The sequence below is a fragment of the Crinia signifera genome, chromosome 7, assembly GCF_055691185.1.
Source record: "Crinia signifera chromosome 7, ASM5569118v1, whole genome shotgun sequence".
NCBI classification, from domain to species: Eukaryota; Metazoa; Chordata; class Amphibia; order Anura; family Myobatrachidae; genus Crinia; species Crinia signifera.
Window position 1 is genome coordinate 107,847,844 of NC_139223.1, and position 22,942 is coordinate 107,870,785.

Consider the following 22,942-nt stretch of genomic DNA (forward strand, 5'->3'; position numbering starts at 1 on the left):
ATAAATTTTCACTGAAGTGTTTTCATCAAATCCGAGAGTGCCGCCTGATCATTCGATCCCCTATATATATATATGGATTCGGTATGAAATACCGACAAGGACAAAATCCCGACATTTAAAATCCCGACAAGGACAAAATCCCAACATTTAAAAACCTGACAGGGTCAAAATACCGACATATAGAATGTACAGGTGAAACAGTCAACATGACTTTCCATTGACAGGTCGCGAGGTTGACATGGGTCTTTCACTGTTTTTTTACCCGAATGTCGACACAGTCGACATGGACACAGTTGGAAGTGAACCGCAGCAGCTCGCATAGCTTGCTTCGCTCGCAATGCTTCGGGCACGGAGCCTCGCTGCGCTCGGCACACTATTTTATTCTCCCACCACGCCCTAGTGGATGGTAGGGCATGAAATACCGCCTGTCGGCACACGTCGGGTCAAAAAACAGTGAAAAAACCCATGTCGACCTTGTCGACGGAAAGTCCTGTTGTCTGTTTCACCTGCACATCCTATATGTCGGTATTTTGACTGTCGGGATTTTAAATGTCGGGATTTTGTCCTTGTGGGGATTTTAAATGTCGGGATTTTGTCCTTGTCGGTATTATGACCCATTCGGGATTTTGACCCTGTCGGGATTTTGACCCTGTCGGGATTTTGCCCGTCGGGATTTTGACTGCATCCCCTGAATATATATATATATATATATACTGTATATATATACTGTATATTTCTTTCTCACACTCATGCCAGTGTTGTATTTTTCCTTGCATCACCCCCTCATCCCAGTGTTATATACAGTACCTGCGTCATCTCTACACCCCAGTGATAACTCCCACCCTCACCCCAATGTTATATCCCTGCGTCATCTGCACCCCAGTGATATTCCTTTTCCTCCTACCCTCGCCCCAGTTATATCCCTGCGTCATCTGCACCCCGATGATCTTCCCCACCCTCACCCCAGTGTTATGTTAATACGCCTCCCTAGCTGTTACTTTATATCCTCTATAGAAATATATCACATGCTATAGAAATATATCACACTGTATATGAATGTATCACGCTCTTACTCCCGCCCTCCGTGTGGTATAAAGCATCAAATATCATCTCAACCAAAGAACGTGGGAAAAAGCTGACAGCGCTGCTGAGCCAATCCCGGGTAGAGAGAGGCGGGAAAGGGAGGGGAAGCGTGTCCTAGCCGTTTGGTTGAATGAGAGTACAAAGACTGCTGGAAAGGTGGACGGCTGGTGCAGTTGCTGCCGGAGTGTGTGGTCTGGGTGAGATGTGCTTCATGTTTCTATGCACTGCACAATCAGGGGATCACTAGAGCTGTTCAGTAGGGATCTGCACTGTAGCTGTGCGTCTGTAGAAGCTGGGAGTCTGCTAGAGCTGGGCTGCTGTGCAAGAGCTCGGCTGCTGTGCACTATTTCGGAGACTGTGCAAAAGCTTGGAACAGTGTCCAATTGCTGTGGGTGCAGCAGAGTAATTCCACGCTGGACTGTCTTTTTGATAATTCTGCAAACGGTGAGTAAAGCCAAGTTGTTCATGTAGTTTCCAGCGTTTAATAGAAGATAATATCCAAGCCTGTCAGCTCTGAGGATCTTGGCTGCTTTACACATTGCTGACATTGGGATGGTTGGAGAATGACCCTGTGTATCAGCAGCTCAAACGCGATCTCCCATTTCAGTGAAAGATGCCCAGCAAAAAGTATTGCCATACGTGAGGACCCTCATTCCACATTACCTAAAATGATGAATCCAGAAGAATTGTGTCTCTCTGTCAGAAGATGTGTCTTATACAGAACCAGATGAGGCGCTCAGCCCCTCCTGTCCTTCTCACATTAACTGACATCTGACCAATCGTACTGTTTGCTTAGGGAAACACCAGCTTCACGGAGTAATGTTATGCTGATATCAACAGGATGGACACTGTTTCAGTGATAGTCACCGTGAGGTCCATGGAGATGTCTCCCAGCATCTCCGTGCTGATTCACCCCTGCATCCATCATGCATTGTTTGCATTATTGTAGACTACAGAACACATCTGACATTTCATGGGGATTGGTCGGAGTTTAAGAAATGAGGGTTAATTCCAGCGTTGTTAGGAAAAAAAAACGCAAAACATGAGGAATAATTCAACTCTACGCTTTCCATGGGTGACAACGACTTCTACCTGCCCAGGTGTGATACTACTGGCAGGTATCCATTCCACACTTACACATCAATCAGAGATTTGCGGATGAAGTTAAAAAAATGTCATCACTCCCTGCTTTAAATCTTTTATCTGGATTTTCTAAATGATTTAATTTGTGTTATTAGAGGATTTGCTGTCCAGAAGGCTGTTAATGGATTGAGCTGTGCATATATTTCTACAGTGGGATTAGGGACACAGCAGTCAAATACGTTGTTATTTTTCCCTTTGGATTTTTTTTTTGGGGGGGAGGGGGGGGGGGACGGGACATATGTTATATATATTTTTTAACAACATTTGGCAACATAAGGAAATGAAAATCATGTGAGTGACTCCTATGCTGGATGGTTAATATGAAGAGATGGTAGTGGCATAATTAGAATTGGAAATACAATACTATATGGAGTTGCTGCAATAATTTGGGATTACATGGTGTATATTAGTTAAGCTTTCTGTGATTTTACTTTAAATTACAATTCAGTGCAACATTACAGTTTTAACACTATGTTAAGTGCAAAACTACTAGGTGGGGATCACTGAACATTTGTTGTGAGGGGACATGTCTAGGTCAAACAGCGTGAGCCCACCAGGATTTGGGGCTGCCATATTGCAAGCAGGAGGAAAGCACAGGTCTGCTTGGGGAGAAGCAGAGACCAGGGCCAATGGGTACCCTTACTCAAGCCAGTCTTCTAGAAAGAAGACTTCTCGGATGATGGGGCTATGGAGAAGTGAGGAAGATTATGAACCCCAGATGGAAAATAATTCTATTTCAGAAAATAAGGTTAGTTTCAGGTCCAAATCTGCATGGCAGGAACATGGAGAGGAGAGCAGGAACAACAACAAACCTGCCCAGAAACAACCCAAAGGAGAGGTGAGGCCAAAATCTGTGGAGCTTGGTTTGGATGAGAAGATGGCCAAAGGGAAAGTAGAGGGGGCTGACAATGGGACGGAATTTCATTTTTCAATTGCAATGTGCTGTACAGATGTCCTGCAAATATTCCGCTCCAAGAAATTTCAGTCAGATAAACTTGAGCGTCTATATCAACGCTATTTCTTTAGGCTCAACCAAAGTAGCCTCACTATGCTCATGTCTGTTTTGATTTTAATCTTTTTGGTTATGCTCATATTCCACTGTGTCCACGGGGATTACGAGGTGCCTAAAGTAGCTGTCCTTGCTGTGGCTATGCTGATCATTGTTGTACTTATAGCCATCTGCAATAGGAATGACTTCCACCAAGACTATATGTGGATAGCTTGCTACACTGTCATCATCGTGATCTTTATGGTTCAGGTAGTGTCGGTTTTGCTGGTAAGACCCCGGAGTGCCTCCGATGGAATATGGTGGACCGTGTTTTTCATCTACACCATTTACACTTTGCTTCCAGTGCGGATGAGGGCTGCTGTTGTCAGTGGGGTTATTTTATCTGCTACTCATTTCGCCATCTCCCTAAAGAACAACACCAGCGATGAATTCTTATTTAAACAGGTGAGATACTTCTTTACTGTACAGCTTCTTATGCTTGTCTTCTGTTCTTCCACATGGAAGACTTGTCAAATCACTTTCATGAAGTTTTTGATTTTTTTTTTTACTTGACTTGTATCATATTATTATTATTATTATTATTATTATTATTATTATTGACACAGAAGGGTTACATAAACAGAAGGTTAGGATGAGAGATGGCGCAAGTAACATATATATATTGAATGAAAATGGATGTTATGGTGGTGTTTACAGTATTTGTTTAAACTTTTTTTTACTTGCATTATATATATATATATATATATATATATATATATATATATATATATATATATTCAGTTAATGAATTGGTCACATTGTGTTGTTTTTTATTCCTGTATAAAGCGTGACTTTCTGATTCAAGAGTCTTTTTCTATTCTAAAGCACTCATGAAAAAGCCATCCTGTCCTCTATACTTTTGTAAATGAGCAGACCAACTAGTTTTGAAGAGAGGACCGTACTACATAATGAATGTCACAAATGCCTCTTGTTGGGTACAATTTTAGAGGGTCAGTCCTTTAATGATTTAATTATCTGCTGAACACATCCTATACATTATAGTTGAATATATTGCACATTTTCCAATGCACATCTATGTGGTAATAGGTAATAAGTGATATGTTGGTGATCAGGAGATACTGGTGTTTCCTTCTTTTTCTCTTGAACTTGAAGCAGTGAGTTGATGTGCCTCCATGATTAGAAATAATGTTGTTATATAAAATAATTTGCATACGCACAGTGGTTGATGCATGTTTGTGATGTGTATTCAGTCTGTGTTGGCATTGATTTGGTTCGATATACAAGTGCAGGCAATGCAGGGATGTACACATTCAGTTGCATCTCTACTTGCGGATTGCTGGGTTTTAACAAGATGTTTCCATGAAAGTGTGTCAACACAACTGCGATCAGTGCAGATTGGGACATAATCACAAATTTGCATATTATTTGCACAGTGGTGGTTCTGATGATGACTGGTAGCAGACTCGGTATACATATAGAAGCAGGCGCACTGCAAGATGTGTGCAATTCTGTGTGTAATCAAATATACACATTTATTTCTTTGAGCACATTACATTCCACTTTCATCAAACCCAGTTTCTTAAAGTACTACAAATATTGTATCTAAGTAGGAGGTAAACAATCCAGTGTTGGGCTTATTCCTAGTGTCTCAGTGTTTGATGGTCTGCCACTCTATGTACTTGTCAAGATATTAGTAAGCCCGCTCGAAGCAAAAGCTTCGAAAGCTAGTCTGCTACAGATGGAGCGTGTGTCTTCTTGCCAGATCCTTTCCGCTCTCGAGCGCCGGCGATAGAGACTGGGACACGCGTGCATCTCGCGCGTCTCGCACGCATGAGCGCCCCAGTCTCTCGACGGTGGTGCTGCGGGTCCCTGTCCATCTCCGCTTCAGGGAGACGGGCAAGGTTAGGGGGGACGGCGGGGTGGCGAGGGGCACCGGGGGAGGCGGCGGGGACCCGGGACAAGGTCCGTTGCCACGGGGCGTGCAAGCGTCTTGCGCGCGCCCCTGGTGGGAGCCGGATGCTGGTGGGGGGCTGGCGATAGAATCGCCAGCCCCTGCAAAGATTAGACCAGCTCCATCTATACCTTCTATGTTTGTGCATGTGTGAGAAAGAGATGTAGTTTCACTCTCTGCCAGGAGTTGGCTGTATTTCGGAGACTCACGAACACTAGACATATATATATATATATATATATATATATATATATATATATATATATATATATGACTGTTTTGTGCCGGGCACACCTCCAACAGGTGGCTGCTTGTCGGGTGCCTTCGTCAATGATGCATGTAGACAGGAGAAGGACGCTGCACTCCAGACGATTCTCAAAATAGAATAACTTTAATTGTGCTCAGCTATATATATAGATGATTAAACACAGTGATGAACGGCAGATTCTAGCGGCACTGGTTATTGAGTAATTAGCAAATTATTAGTACTAAAACTAAATTTAATATGCAAAAAAAAGTGTACTCGTGAAATGCACCAGTGTTTACATTAAACAGAACAGTACACAAAATAAATCCATGCATATGGCTATATGGATCTATGCATATGTTTTAAAATTCAAAAAAGAATAGGAAAGTGTGCTGTAACTTTGTTTTGCTTTATTCTTAGGGGATATCAAATTAGTTGTGATAACTTTACCTGCGATTGCGGATTGTGCTATTGCCCTCACAATTTGCATAGTTTGGGTATGCATGCTCCTGTTTTTCAACCTACTGTATTAGATAATCACGAAAACCTTTGTGTTAACCAGTGGAGAGTGCAGATGAAAATAGGGAAATCAGTCTGTACCCTCAAATATGGCAAAGTTATACCCCTTTTATACCGATAAGTTGGGTCGGTACTTGTTTCCTAGCCAGTCGTAGGTGATCGCATACCTTAAATTAAGGTATGCTATGGACGCGATTTCAGGGCTATTTTTAGCCTTTTCCCCAACAATTAAAAAATCGCGTCCATCGCATGCCTTAAGTTAAGGCATGCGATGCGACCGATGCGATGGATGCATTTTTACATAGGGAACAATGTTAAATGGGCCAATGGACCCAATTTTTTCATTGTATATCCACCCTTCTGGGGGCTCTCTGCGCTCGCCACGCTTCGGGCTCGGTGGCTCGCTGCGCTCGCCACACTATATGGGGTGGCGTTAACAATGGGGGCGCATTTGACCCATCAGGGTTGGGAAACAATAAAAATTGGGGTATTGGGGCCACTGTACAATCGTGTCTCAGGGACCATTTTACATTGATTCCAATGTAAAAATCACATCCATCGCATGCGATTTGGTTGCATGCGATGCGATCGACGCGATTTCGGGGGGTCCCGATGGATACAATTTTTATTGCTGGTGCCGTGCTAGGAAACAAGTCCTGTTGGGTCGCACCAGGAATTTTAGACCAGCCTCCAAGACGGGTGCGACCTAGCATGTGACCCCTTTACAGTGTCCACCAGACCCGGCATAATGTTGGGGGGGGGGGGGGGGGTGACATCACCACGGGTGGGTCCTGGGTCGGCACTGGGAGATGAGAGCATAAATCGTGTACACTTTGCCTTGAATGCACATCGAAATTGATATCGATATCGAAAGTAAAAGTGCAGATCAAATGTGATATTGAATGGGAAGCAAAGGCCAAATAGAAAGGGGGTGGAATTGGGGAAATCGAAAGCAAATCAAATTGAATCACAAGTAAATATGATGCGTGTATGCACACACACCTTAAGGAAGTTTAATAATTACTAAGCTGCAGGGCAAGTAAGTATGTCTGGAGTGGCATACCCAGATCGCTTATTATAAGCACACAAAAAGAATCTAAATATGGTTGTTAGTTTGCGCTATTTAAACACAGGGCTGACATGAATAAAGGACAACAATTTTATATGAAAATATAAACATTTATTAAACAAGACCATTCTCAATCAATTAAGATAATAACATCTGATAAGGACAAAGAGATAAATCCCAGATCTGAGCGCAAGACAAAAGATATGCTGCTTAAGTTGCAATAATACTGGTGTTTTTGTCAATCACCAACACAAAATAGACAATTTGTACAAAAAGTATTATGCAACCACTAGCGCTGTCCTTAGTTTTCATAAGGTGCACACCACAAATTTTAAGGTGAAAAACAAATGAATACATGACCTATTCATAAGGTATCCAGAAGTTCAATGGCCCAAGGATTTTGAGACCTGAAACCATACAAAAATCGTCTCCAAACACCCTCAACCAAGAGATATTGGTGATTGGAGACAATACAGACAAACATTGGTGCAGTATGTCTGAGTAAAAGCACAAGTAATTTATTCCTAAAAATGCACTCACAAACAATTGAAGTATATAAGGCATAAAACAATCCCACAGGGCAAATGCTGCTGGGCTGTCCACAAATCACTCCTTCTCACCCACGTTGATATCAGGGAGGGGGGTTGGCCAGGTCCAGATGCCGGCTCAGGAGTCACCAATCTCAGGAGGGATACAGCAGCAAGGTCCACAGTGGGGGGTTACACACTTGGAAAATCGAAAATTGGGGAAATCCAAAGCAAATCAAATCGAATCAAAGTAAATTGATGCGTGTATGCACACACACCTTAAGGAAGTTCAATAATTACAGTATTAAGCTGCAAGGCAAGTAAGTATGTCTGAAGTGGCATATCAAGCTTATTATAAGCACACAAAAAGAATCTCTAAATATGGTTGTTAGTTTGCGCTATTTAAACACAGGGCTGACATGGATAAAGGACAACAATTTTATATGAAAATATAAAACATTTATTAAACAAGACCGGTCTCAATCAATTAAGATAATAACATCTGATAAGGGCCAAAAGAAAGGCTACATTCCTAATAGATAAGAGAGGTGGATAAAACAACAACAACAATTACTGATAATTTGTGTAGCAATATATTAACGACTCTTTGATAAAGTTCCCATTGTTAAAAGCGAAACACATCAGTTGACATTTTTGCAGACCCTGAAATTTGTGAGCAGCACCTCCTTATCCCCTACTACCAACTAAGAGTGGGGGGACTACCTACACCATCCTGCAATGGGATACGGTCATTAGGTCTACACCAACTAGGTCGACAAGCATTGGGTCGACATCACTAGGTCGACAGGCAGCATGGGTTTAGTTCGATATGTGTCTAGGTCGACAGGTCATTAGGTCGACACAAGCATTAGGTCAACATTGGCTAGGTCGACAGTCAAAAAGTTGACATGGGGTTTTTCACTACTTTTTGTGCCCACAGGTGGAATTTCATGCCCTGCCATCCACTACGGCGTGGTGGGAGAACATAGCAAGGAACGAAGCATAGCAAGCGAAGCGAAGGGATGCAGTGCACTTCAAACGGTGTCCATGTTGATTGTGTCGACATTCGGGTAAAAAAAACCAGCGAAAAACCCCATGTAGACCTATTGACTGTCGACCTTGCCCATGTCGACCTAATGTCCTGTCGACCTATACACATTTCGACCTTGACCCATGTCGACCTAGACCCAAGTTGACCTTGCTGCCTGTCAACCTAGTGGTGTCGACCCAATGCTTGTCGACCTACAGTAGTTGGTGTAGACCTAACAACCCACACCCCATGTAACACTGGTGATTGAGTATTGTGGAGTCGGCGTTGTTCGTTACATCAGAGACGCCGGCTGTGTTCGGCATCTACAGCAGACCACTGAACTGCTGCCTTGCATAGGAGACTGTCTATGTATAACATCCACAGCAGACTGCTGAGCGGCTTTTAATACGGCAGTATCCAAACATACAGCTGCATTGGAGAGAGGATCACCACCCTGCATATATGGACATATATACATCTTAAAGCATCCTGTTACACTCATTATAAATTAAAAGGGGACACATGTTTTGCTGCACGAATTATCAGTAATTATTTTTTTTTGATCCACCTCTATTAGAAATATAGCAATTCATTTGGGCCTTTATAAGATGTTATTATCTTAGTTTCTTATCAAAACTGGTCTAAATGAGACAAAATAGTGCCCCTTCCAATAAATACTATCTCTGAAAAGAGCTGTTCCTTGTGACTTTAATTGCAATTCTAGGTATATACTGGCATTATTAAATCGGGCATGTACCCAATAAGGTGGGATGTAAGAAATCCACAATGCAAGGCGTTTTGCATACTGATCTCTGTGTCACTCTCTCATCCCCTCTTTTTTTCCCTCTTGCCCCTTCTCCCTTTCAGTCATTTTCATTCTGCTCTCACCCTCTGTTTTCCTCTATCACTCATGCCACCTTGTCTCTCACCACTCTTTCTCTCTCCCTCCCTCAACTCCACTAATGAGAGTGCATGTACAATGACCACGCTGTTTAATACATTTGCCAGACACTCTGATGCAGATGTAAATTTGATACACATGAGTGTCAAAGTAACATTTAAATGTTGGCCATTGGATGCACCACATAGGCAAGTTATTGTGCAGCAAAACATGTTCATTTACAGTACTAGTATCTGTTCTACCTGTCCATACTTCTCAGTTATAGAACCATTGTGCTGCACTATTTCCACTGTATCAGATCAAACAGTATTCTGTTTAAATCATGCTGGCTTTTTACTGAGTAGGATAAGTATGGTACAGTGGTTGGTTGGGTGTTTGTTTGGTTTGGTTGAACTGGCTATGTCTGGCTAAGTCCAACACATACTAATATTGTGTAAGTGTCTAATAATTCCATCACCATGCGCATGCGTCTAATTCGCTCCCACTGGTCATAGAAACGCATTGAGTGGTGATATCGTAATGCAGCGATTCTGAGCCGCGGGTGCGAATTAGGCTTGTCACACAGGAGTGAGCGGTGGTGGTCAGGGACAAAAAAGCTTCAAAAAAAGTATCTTTGGAAAGAGTTGTGTTGAATAAGTAGAAGATTTTACTGCGGCTTATGCATTCCATAGTTTCGTCAAATTCCTCTGTTTGTAATTCAGAAAGTGAGGGAGAAGGGCGCAGAGATGCTTGGTACCTGCCTGGCTCTATTGTACTCCGTTAGATTTCAGATACAATTACTGCTAGAATAACCTACATGCAGTATTAATTATATTTAGCCTATCGTAACCATTCTATTGTACCATATAAATGTCATGTTTCTGTAATCATTAGCTACAAAAGATGTACAAGATTGAATATTTTATGTATTTAACAGTGCTGCATAATATTGTGATGCTATAGGAACAAATTATATCTATAATAGTCAGTAGATACAATTATGAATCCCCTGTCAAGATGGTATTACCTTGTATACAAAAGCTATGTGTTTGACTATTGATAAATTGAAAGATGCATTCCTAAAGTTGTCAAAGGGGATAGGAAACTAGAATTGAACAGCAGATAAGCGCTATTGGCAGTAAACAGCACAAAGTGTTACTAAAGTATAAATCTGTACTTTCGTCAACGCCTCTTAAATTGACATAAACAATCTCTTCATAAGAGAGTGGCATTGTATGTCAACAGGCATAATATCGACATGCATAATCCTGACATGAGAATGCCGTCATTTTCATAATGTTGCCATGATGTCGACATTGACCATAACAATATCCATCAAGTAAACACTGATATGTTAACATATTAGAATATTGACCAACGTCCCTGTGGGTTCAGTGGTGACTAAATCCCCCGTATACTTGTGCGATTTCTCAGAGTGGAAAAATCGCACGCGATGCATCTTAAATCACCCAGGACCTTTGCATGCAATATATATATAATGCCATATATATAATGCCAGGGTTTTGAACTTGGGGGTGTATTGAATCACTGAATGTCACCCCCTCAGGGCAGCTGGACTTACCTGCCGCACCACCTACCAGATCTGTCTGTCTATCTATCTATCCGTCCACACACATACGCACACATTTATGTGACAAACATTTTAAAGGATACTATGGGGAATCTTTATTGCCACAATTGGGGGGTTTGGAGGCAGGTGGAGAATGGAGGAGGTTGAGCAGCCAGGAGGGATTATATTCATCATGACACTGAACCACTACATTGGCTACTGTGAAGTGTTTTGGGGGGGTCCAGCTGCCCCTTGCTCCCCTCTGTTCCGACACCTATGGGGGGGACTTTGGGTAGTTATTGTAGTCCAAGTGGATGGTAAATGATGAAAACGTTGAAAATTATAAAAACAAAAACTTTTCTCTACCATGTCGACCTTTTGTAACTGTCAACCTTCATACCAGTCAACCTAATGGATATCTACCATATGGTGTTGACCTATTGACTGTCAATCTATTGTAGTTAAAGTCACAAATCACCCTAGTCTGTGTAGATCTGTTATTTAGAGACATATGCTAAAATAACCTTATTATAACTCAGTTCTGTCACCTTTTTAAGTTTCTTTGTTGGGTACTTGTGTACTATCTGGGCGCCCGATTTTTTAATCTTATGTCATTGTACAACCAAAAATCGGTCATATCGCATGCGATGCGACTCGATTGGACACGATTTTTAATTGTACAGGCACCCAGATGCCTGATTCCTATGTTAAATTACCCCTAGACCTGATTTTTGATAGTCAGTACACCCACTCTGATGGGTAATATGTCAAATGCCCCCCATTGTTAACGCCACCCCACAATCAACGCCAACCAGAAGCGTGGCGAGCGCATTACTTTACAAGTATTCCACGTCCCCTCGTGGGGCTCGCTGCGCTCGCCACGCTTCAGGCTCGGTAGCTCGCTGCGCTCGCCACACTATATAAAGTCAACTCCACGCCAACGTGGATAGTGGGGATATGAAAAGGTCAGAGGACGCGTACCACCGCCCCTCGCGGGCTCCCTGCGCTCGCCACGCTTCGGGTTTGCATTTATTGTGGCATTGCGTTAATAATGGGGGGACATTTTACCTAATAATTAACCATCATGGTGGGTATAAAATTAAAAATCGGGTCTGGGGGGCCATTTAACATTGGGTTCAATGTAAAAATTGGGTCGGTCGCATCGCATCGCATGCCATTGTAATGGCATGCGATGCTACTGATTTTTACATCGTACAAGGAACGTCTAAAAAGCTTGAAAATCGGGTCCCATCTCGTCTCATGGCATGCCTTAAGTAGTGGCATGCGATGAAAAAATCAGGCGCCCAGATATTACACAAGTACCCTTTAATGCATTATAATGTTTCATTGCTTTTTTGTAAATGCTGCTCATCCGTCATTTGATAAAAGAAAGATACTTTGAAAGCATATTTTACTTTCTTTGATTAATGGTTTATTTTTTTTTCTTTTGTAAGTGCATTTGTGCATTTTTTTTTTGCTTTACTCTTTGCATAACTGGCAACTCATCTTCCATTTTACACGTATGGTGTGTACACATGGTAAGATTCCCTTGCTATTTGACTTAAGGTTCTAGTGCTATACAATCTTTGCTATCTCTGTACTATTTGCAAACAATTCATGCTATCTACATTCGACTTGCACTATATCGTCATTGCAGCCCTGTCTATCGGGGTTTCGATTTGTGCTGTCGATTTTGTGCGGGAGTGCGCATCGGGATCGCAAGGTAAAAAACCTGTGCGATCTGCATATGATCTGCGATCTCGATGCGATTTTGAGTATAGAGTCAAAGGGCCAGATGTATCAAGCTTCAAAAAGTAATAAACTGGAGAGTGATAAACAACCAGCCAATCAGTTCCTACCTGTCATTTTTGAAACCCAGCCTGTAACATGACAGATAGGAGTTGATTGGCTGGCTGTTTATCACTCTCCATTTTATCACTTTTTCAAGCTTTATACATCTGGCCCACAATCTCATGCTGATTGTACCCATGTGTACATAGCATTACTCTGTTCTTGGGATTACGGTCACATTGGAAAAGCTTTTGCCTTTTTAGGAATTTATCTTTTAACGCTTTGTTTCGGCACAGTGGGGTAAATGTATTAAGCAGTGATAAGGGAGAAGTGAGCCAGTGGAGAAGTTACCCATGGCAACTAATCAGCAATGAAGTAACATCTAGAATTTGCATGCTATAAAATAAACAGAGCAGCTGATTGGTTGCCATGGACAACATTTCCACTGGCTCACTTCTCCTCCCTTATCACTCCTTCCTACATCTGCCCAAATGTTTTAAAATAATTTCAAGGATTAGTAAATCTGCTACAAACATTAGAGCAGGTGCAAGTCTCCAATGTGTAAACAGCCCCCGTGTGTGCATGCCAAAGAGGCATAGTTGCCCGTTATCTCAATATCCTTTGACTGTCCCAGGTTCTAGCATTGACCAACTTTCCAATTTTATTATTCTGTATATTTTATTAAATAGTTACATAGTAGGTAAGGTTGAAAAAAGACTTGCGTCCATCAAGTTCAACCTAGATTTTTTTTAATAGCTTATCCCTTGCTGTATAGCATATTGTTATTCAGATGTCACTTTTTTTTATTGACATTTATTATGTAATAATTATTGAACATATCCATTTAAAATGCAAAAAAAAAAAAAAAGATTGTACCGCAAAGGTTAGTATTGAAATGTTGTTGCAGTTATGAAGCTAGGTAACATCTAGATATATTTGATTCCTAATTATACAAATTTATACCAATTTATCACTGTGTCCCCCCGCCCTCGGGGCTTAGGCTACAGCAGTGAAAAACACCAAGTATGCTCATGTTTGGATTTACTTGCTGTAGCCTTAGCCATGCGGATGGGGTGTTACCCCGAAAATGTTCGGCTCTATGATGGCTTCTTAAAATATATGTAATTTACACATATTTTTCACTACTGCAGTCTCTGAGTGCCAGATATTTATTGGATCTACTGTGTATATATATATATCTATATATAAAGATTGTATTTTTGTTTTTTTCACATGTGAAGGTGTGGGTGTCTGCGAGATCCGTGTGTAAATGGACACATGTGTTTGTGTTTGTTATCATTCATGGCTCCCTCTTAGTATTTGCGACTCTAAACCCTCCTCTGTGAAGCTCCTTATATTGCTGTAGCCTGTTGCCATGGTGATCTGGGTTCTGTTGGCCTATGTCCCGTTGAAGCATATCAGCTCGGTTGTGGTTTCCTTCTTCCTGGTTTAACCCATTTAGTACTGAGACCACCTGGCATCCTGATTATAAAGGAAATGAGGGTTTTTCATGGAACTTATCCTATAATGCATATGACTTACAATCTTGATACTTACATTGTGTATTTTCAGATAGTTCACATGATATTGCTTAAGAAAATCTGGAAGCGAATCATCCTTCATATAGTATCGCTAGTAATGGGTAGTAATAGTGTGGTTCCCAGTATACTGTACATGCTTGTTTATCTTACACTGTAGGTTTTGTTTTTTTAAGACTCCACTTTATGTGCGCAAATTGCCAGGAAAATGGCTGCTGTGCGAAACTGGTGTGTGCATTTTGGGTCCCCCTGGAACTCCACACACACTGCTCTCATTATAGATATGCCATTGGTGTAGCTTTATATTTGCATAATATCCTTATTATAATATCGTTTATGTTATTTTCCTTTATATTCAGCTGGACTAATAGTGCATGGAATCGCTTTCTGATAATTGCTAATATACAACATGTCTGGTTATCCTCCAACGGAATGATCGTCTGATAAACTGATGAGTGGATGCATAAAGCTGTGTAATAAAGCAGTGGCTGGTTTCCACTTGGTGGTTAACATTTTTGTATCTTAGATAAATGGGTACTTGTTTCCTAGCACGGCGCCCACCGCATACCATACTTAGTGGCGTGCGATGCGTTATTCCTGTTAAATTAACAGGAGTGCATGTACAATGAAATATCGCATAGCATTGCATGCCAGCAAATGGCATGCAATGCGATTTGTAATTGTACAAGCACCCTGATGGGTGCTTACAATGTTAAATGCACCCCCATTGTTAACGTCACCCCCACTATCAACGCCAACCCGAAGCGTGGCGAGCGCAGCGGGCCCGTGAGGGGCGGCGGTGCACGTCCTCCGACCTTTTCATACCCCCACTATCCACGTCGGCGTGGAGTTGATTTAAGATAGTGCCCAAAGCGTGGCGAGGAGACACGGAATACGAGCCCGAAGCATTGCAAGTGCAGCGAGCCCTGCGAGGGGACGCGGAATACATGTAAAGTAATCCGTGTCCCCTTGCGGTCCTCGCCGACGTGAATAGTGGGGGTATGAAAAGGTCGGAGGTCGCGTACCACCGCCCCTCGCGGGCTCGCCACACTTCGGGTTGTCATTGATAGTGGGGGTGGTATTGACAATGGGGGTGCATTTAACATTGTAATCACCCTGGTGGGTGCTTGTACAATTAAAAATCGCATCGCATGGCATGTGTAATGTATTGAACTTGCTTACTTTGACCAGAAAACAAGTATAACCTCCCCCCCCCCCCCCCCCCGACATACACACACCTCCTCGGGTAGAGGTCTGCTGCATATTAGATACCCTGTAAGCTACTTACTATTGTTATTACTGTAGCTCTGCCATATACATGACCCTCCAGTGTACTTGCCAAACATAATACAGAGGGCAGAAAAATATGCACCATTATTGAATATTATTTTACACAGTGCCGGACTGCCCTCTGATACTCCTCCTTTCAGACATAAGACCAAGAAAATTCATGGTTATAAACTGGGTTTATCAACCCAGGAATTTCGTAGGTCTCAGTGTATGAGGCACCCCCCCTCCTTTCACACTACACCAAAAACAGGAAATTCCCATTGCATGCGTTCACACTGAATCTGTGTCCTGGAATTTGGGGTGTATACAAAAAGTTGCTCCCACTCCTATCCCCCCTCCCTTACAGCTAGCAGTCAGTATTACCATTCCTCATTTTAATATCTGCTTTCCCCTTATTTGAGCTTCCTGTAAATATACAGCATTTGCTGCTGGGTTATGCTATAGCAATTAGCTGAACAGTCAATCAGACACATTTTCTTTGAACCCGGGTTGGATGCATCTAAATTAAAGTGACCCGGGTTTGCACTTAGGAAAAACCCTTGTACAGAGCGAGATCATGGACCTGGGACTTCGACACAGGTTGTTGCTATAAGGTGCTATTGTTGTTGAATAAGGTCACATAGGACCTTATTCAGATCTGAGCTCAGTACAAATGTATTTGGAAGAGGAAGCGTGGCCTGGAGTAACTGCTGAGTAGACGTGTCTGCTGGCTCTCCCGCCAAACATCCTGTTTCACATTGATTTCAAGCAGCATTACCTCCTGATTTTGGGCTGGTTAGACTCGGGAGCCTCTCCTGTATCCCCGATGGTGAATCAGTGCGGATTTCCCTGTGTCTGTCTCCGTCTGCAGCTCAGTGTGTCCGGCGGTGGGCCCTTCCACGCAGCATCCGGGTGTGTGCCATTAGCTGCTGCTGGGCACAGTACTGAACGGGTGTGTTTCCCTCCTTGTGCCTGCCGGGGAGGGGTACAGCATTCTTAGGTGCCTGTCTGTGCTGCCTGCCTGTCCGGGTTGGACCCTCCCTGCGGCCTCCTTTCATTCAGCTAAAGATCTCGGTGGACGGGGAGTACCCGCGGCCATCTTAGATTCTCCTGGCTTGGTGTCCCTGCATGGGGCGGATGATATACCTGGGGCGGTGAGTCAGTCAGCTCCTTCTTCTACACCTCAGGTCTCTGGAACGGTATTTCTCCTGCCGTTTGTGTCAATAGTGCACCTGGCTGTACATTACCATCATAGTGCTGGACAGTATATTCTGAGTTTTGCTACCTATATTCTGGGTCAACCTACTGCATGATATATGCTGCGACCATGGCTGTTTCTCAACTCCTGGAATTTATTGAAGCTTCCACTCAGAGACTCCTTCATAAACTTGAAGGCATGCAGGTGGGAAAATCTCCCCTTTCCTCTGCCCCTGACAAAGATTCTGAAGAGAATAAAGATGCTACATCTATCTGTTATCATTCAACAAAACCTATATACCCTGAGGCTATACACCTCGCAACACCTCCTGTTTCCTACAGTATTGGGAAAGGCAGAAATTGAACTTTTCTCTTTGATTATTATACTCCTGTACTCTTTACAAATCCTATAGCTTTCTATATGGGAGCACCTTTCCTTTCACGCACCATTGAGCCATCCGATGGTCACGATGGGATTACTATATCTCCGTACGTTAACCCTACAGTTCATATTGAGCCTGTACACAATGAAAATCTGCTTTTTTTCTAGACTATCTCTGGACTACTGGCTAACGGTCACTCCACAATTGATTACTGTGGACTATCCACATTGTATCCACTGATGTGCTCCTTGTTTCTGCTGATCTTGCTAAATCCTCCAATACACCAATATGCTAGATGTCTGGATATCTATTCTGGAATGCGCAGGGATGGGACTGTTGCTGTGACTACCCCATACAAGAACGTCTACAGGTGGCCAGACTGAAGTTTTATTTAATTTATCGAATGGAAGGGCATTTGCCAAATACGACCAATTTACATTACACTTAGATGCTTAACACTATCATATCCTGTTTTACGTTTCTTTAATTTTATCTGTCTGTTGATATTATATCCGGTTAGTTTCTATGACCTCAATCACAATATACTGTTTGTAATAATTCTACTATATATGCTTCTGGTGGGAGAGCCGGTACCAACTCTTAGTTTAAGGTCATTAGTTATTTGTCCCTACATATGGGTGGGTGGGTGGGGAGGCATAGATAGTTAATGGGGGGGGGGGGGTTAAGAAGTTTAGGGATCCAAGTATACCGCGTTGGGGATAGGTCATACAGGGTGGGGGGCTAAGGGATGGTTTGCTTTCTGTGGAGTTTCTATTTTTATTTCACTTGTTTTCTTTCTGTTGTAGACACTTCAATGCCAATATACTCTCTTGATAATTCCCTCCAATTTGGTAGGTAGATGTTGTCTTTATAATTTGTGTTCAGTATATTAGTACAATAAACCAAGCTACGTCTGTACCATGCTCTCCTGCTATGCTACACTAGATATCTACCCGAATGGCGCCTTCGGGTATTCCTGATAAAGAACCGTATGCAGGAAGCACGCTGAATGTCCTGTAATTATGTATGTTTATGTATCAGTATTTACGATGTACTATTCCACTTACCTGTTGCACACCATATTGTATGCATATTGAAGTGTCTGTTTGGTTGGGGGATGGGTTTATTGCAAAATCAATAAAAAAACTATTTGAATTTAAAAAAACAAATGTGTTTGGAAAATGGGCAAAACCATGTGCGCTGCAGGTGGAGCAGATGTAACCTGTGCAGAAAGAGTTACATTTGAGTGGGGTGTGCTGAAACTGCAATCTAAATTGCAGTGTAAATATAATGCAACCAGTATTTACCCTGCACAGAAACAAAATAACTCACACAAATCTAACTCTCTCTATACATGTTACATCTACCCCATCTGCAGTGCACATGGTTTTGCCCATTTTCCAGACACATTCAGATCTGAATAAGGCCCATAGTACTGTTCCAAAAATAGAATGTAAAACATGTCAGCAAAGCTTATTTCTATTGTCTGTACAGGATTCTTTCCACTGCACAGACCCAGGGAAGATGTCTGAAAAGATCCCTCTTCCCTGTGTGTTCTACAATACCAATTTATGACATCGGAAGATCCTTTAAGCTTTCGTGACCAAGCTCTTACAAAAATATGTTACATTTTGAAAACATTGCATGGAATTTTGTGGTTCTAGTAATATAGTAAGGGGGCAGCTCAGCAACTCCAGGGATGCTTGGCACACTAGGAGGCCAAGCTTCTTTTAAGTAGATCATGCCCCTTTTTCGGACCCTTGTATCTCTAGAGCACAGGGAGTATATAGAGTGTGCAGTGAGTGTCACCAGACCTGATGATGCCTCTGTGTATCGGACCCTAAATCTGGGGCACTGTTATAGTTGTAAATGCTGATGCTTCAATATATTCTGCTTCAGGTTTTACTGCTTAAGATTCGTAACCCTTTGAGTGCCAACATCTCTGTGAGAAATGTGCTACAGTATATTTCCGCCAAAAATCCAGCGTCGCTCACATTTTGTCGTACAAATTCAAATAACAAATGTTGTGTATAAAAAAGATTATATTTCCTATATAAGGTAACCCTTACAGGACATTGAGCCTTATTCTGATAGTCGGACAGTTGTGTATTCCGAGTGTTCTTAACCCCACCTATCGTATGGATCGCTCACGCCGTACGAATGCGGTAGGACACCAAGCGAATGGACTGCGAGTGGATGTTTCATGTGAACACCCACTTGCTTCCCCATCCTCTGATGGTAGCCGACCATCGAATGATGGACCGAGCGGTCAGGCAGCCATGCGTGCTCCAGACCACTCGGACAGTTATCCGTGTGAAAGCTGGGATATGGGCTGGCATCTGGCTATGTAAGTAAGTAAGTACGTTTTATTTATATAGCGCACTTTCTCCAACAGGACTCAAGGCGCTTTACAGACATTACAAATAATGCACATACTGTAATACAAAGGTTTGTCAGAACGAACAACAATGGCAGTACAGATATACATCACACATACAGATATGCACTAGATGCATTCAAATGAGGGACATGAACAACATATATTTACTGTGCTGTACAGCACCCAGGCAGCCATTCAGCGGCGCCACATAGTGATTGCACGAGCCAGATAGGCAGACAAGTAAGACAGTACAGATATAGGACACATACAGATATATGCTAGATGTACTCTATTGAGCGACATGGACACGGGGAACATATATTTACTGAGCTACGCAGCACCCATGCAGCCATTCAGCGGCGCCACAGGGTGATTGCACCAGCCAGATAGGTAGCCAGTGACAGTACAGATAGATATATATATATATATATATATATATATATACAAAAAGATGAAGGATATATGCGCTCTAAGTCTCAGTCCAGCAAAGGACCCTTACTGGGGTCACCAAAGTTCACTAAGTCCCAATAATCCGGACTGCTGCACCCTCAACAAATGACTCCTGGGATTCTCAGAAGTAGTGGACATCTGTATCAAATAGAAGAGGAGAGGGGCGCTCCATAGTGCATAAAATACTGTTTTAATATAAACAGTTTAAAAACAATACAAGCCAAGGTGTACTGCTCGTACCAATAATTACATCTGCAGTGGGCTGGATACCACAAGGTTTTATAAACAGAGTTACCAGGCCTGGACAGCTGACACCGATCCGGGGCACCTTCAGGGACCAAACAGCCCACGCTGCTTCCCTCAAGAGGTAACAGCGTGCCGGGTCCTTCCGGGAACAGACGGTCCAGAAGCAGCCTGGATGACAACAACAGCGAGCGTCACCGTAGCCACGCCCCTACGCGTTTCTGACGAAGTGTTACCACGAAACGCGTAGGGGCGTGGCTACGGTGACGCTCGCTGTTGTTGTCATCCAGGCTGCTTCTGGACCGTCTGTTCCCGGAAGGACCCGGCACGCTGTTACCTCTTGAGGGAAGCAGCGTGGGCTGTTTGGTCCCTGAAGGTGCCCCGGATCGGTGTCAGCTGTCCAGGCCTGGTAAATCTGTTTATAAAACCTTGTGGTATCCAGCCCACTGCAGATGTAATTATTGGTACGAGCAGTACACATTGGCTTTTATTGTTTTTAAACTGTTTATATTAAAACGGTATTTTATGCACTATGGAGCGCCCCTCTCCTCTTCTATTTGATACATATATATATATATATATATATATATATATATATATATACACACAATCCTTTTTAACCGGCACTCCAATAATATATGCAACGGGTCAGGTGCACATCAAAAGCTGCAATAAATGTCCAATGAAGAATCCTGATGGGGGACACGAACATGGGGAACATATATTACTGAGCTATGCAGCACCCAGGCAGCCATTCAGCGGCGCCACATGGTGATTGCAGCACCCAGATAGGTAGACAAGTAAAACAGTACATATATAGGAAACATACAGATATATGCTAGATGTATCCTGATGGGGACACGGACATGGGGCACACAGTGTAGGCCGCTTATGGCAGGCTGTGCACAGCACGCAGTGCGGGGTAACAGGAAGAAAATGTAAGAGAATACTACAGTGGCATAGAAGGCAGTATTAAGACAGTGGTAAGGTCAATAAAAATTAGATTTCACTTGTTTCAGGGAGCAGCAGATGATCTTTGTAGCAATAATGGATCAAGGTAGTCCAGAAGCGCGAGTGGATGATATAGTCAGATGAGTATTCAGAGCAAGTAGGTAGATGAATGCGGTCCTTAGCAGAAGAGTTGGCTGAGAGGTTAGTCTCCATTGTTCTTCTTATGTTTAACTCCTGTATAACTCCAGCTTCGATATAACTATTGTAATATCACTTTGAACTGATCACTTAGCATCTGAGAGCAGCCTTGGCTTAGCAGCCTAGCACTCTCTATAAGAAGGGCTGCTATCTGGTGTCCACACAAAAATCTGATGTGTCCTGGCAGATATAGCGCCCACCTGGTACAGTCTAATAAAATTCTTTAATTGCTGAGAAAGTGTCCAAAATTCCCAGAACACTGAAACGATTATGTCAGCTGTCCACCCCCACACGTGCGTCACGGCCGGATTTCCATACGCACACCCAGCATTTTCATGGGAACGCCTATGAAATGCAGGGCGTTTGCATATGGTAATGAGCCCAAACAGCCCTTCAGGCCCCTCTCCACCCCCTGCTCGGATGGTTCCGTACGATCGTTTTCCGCACGGAATTCACGCCGTATTCGGACGTGCGAGGCGTTTGCACAATCGCAGAAGCGTCTCTGCACATGCACACACACAAAACATTGGCCGTCCATCCGCACACACAGCCATCCGACTTAATCAGAATAACCCCCATTATGAGGAATAAAAATGTTTGCTTGCCATTTTTCACACCTATTTGAACAAATTTACTTGACATTCAAAGGGTTTAATACATACTATTATTAAATTCTCGCAAGATTCACACAGATTCAACATCTTTTTAGAACTTTTATAGAAAACTATGCGTCTTATATAATTATTTGTATCACTTGAGTACTTTATGACACATTGAATGTTTCCAATGTATCCCAGTGATGAGCCTGTATTTATTAATAAAAAAGTATGGTTAGGTAATTTTGGTCATTTCCGTTTTTAGTGCATATAATATTGTAGCTTGTACACCAACACATTACAATTTGTTATAATTCAATATTTTGATAGCATCTGCTGGAAAATGTTCACAATATTTTGATACATTTAAATGAATACTTGAATTTCAATTGTAACGGTCATTACAATACCATATACAATTTTTTTATATTGTCTGTTTAATAGACAAAGGGTCATAAAGAGTTAAGCTGGCTGTAGACTGGCCATGCATTCTGCTTATTAATTAACTAGTTGCCAAGTCGGAATGGTAAAGTGTTCATGTGTGGGAACAAATGATAATCACTCATTTGCTCCCATACGCTGGAAAACCGCTAAGAAATGATCAATCCAACTAGCAGGAGAAATCAGACATGTTTAATTTCTCCCAAATAGTTAAGCAAAAATCATTTCAGTGTTCTGGGAATTTTGGACACTTTCTCAGCAATTAAAGAATTTTATTAGACTGTACCAGGTGGGCGCTATATCTGCCAGGACACATCAGAATATTGACGCCGGCATCCTGAAGGGCCGTCATACCTGTACATCCTCTTTATATACAATAAGGTTGCAGGCGTGTGAAAGGAGAATGAGATGCTGGAGAAATCTGTCCTTTCTCACCACTTTTTAAGTAACTAAATAGGGAGAAAAGGAAAGTATGGA

At 42.4% G+C, this 22,942-nt stretch overlaps 1 protein-coding gene across 2 annotated transcripts in view; it reads left to right on the forward strand.

Annotated features, from left to right (window-relative positions):
* The first annotated feature begins 1,152 nt into the window (after nucleotides 1-1,152).
* ADCY5 (adenylate cyclase 5) overlaps nucleotides 1,153-22,942 on the forward strand; it is a 411,020-nt gene continuing 389,230 nt past the window's right edge. For both annotated transcript variants that reach the window (XM_083153598.1, XM_083153599.1), the window contains exon 1: nucleotides 1,153-3,679. In XM_083153598.1, the coding sequence (XP_083009724.1) occupies nucleotides 2,753-3,679 (927 nt within the window). In that variant the 5' untranslated portion in view covers nucleotides 1,153-2,752. The remainder of the gene's footprint in view (nucleotides 3,680-22,942) is intronic.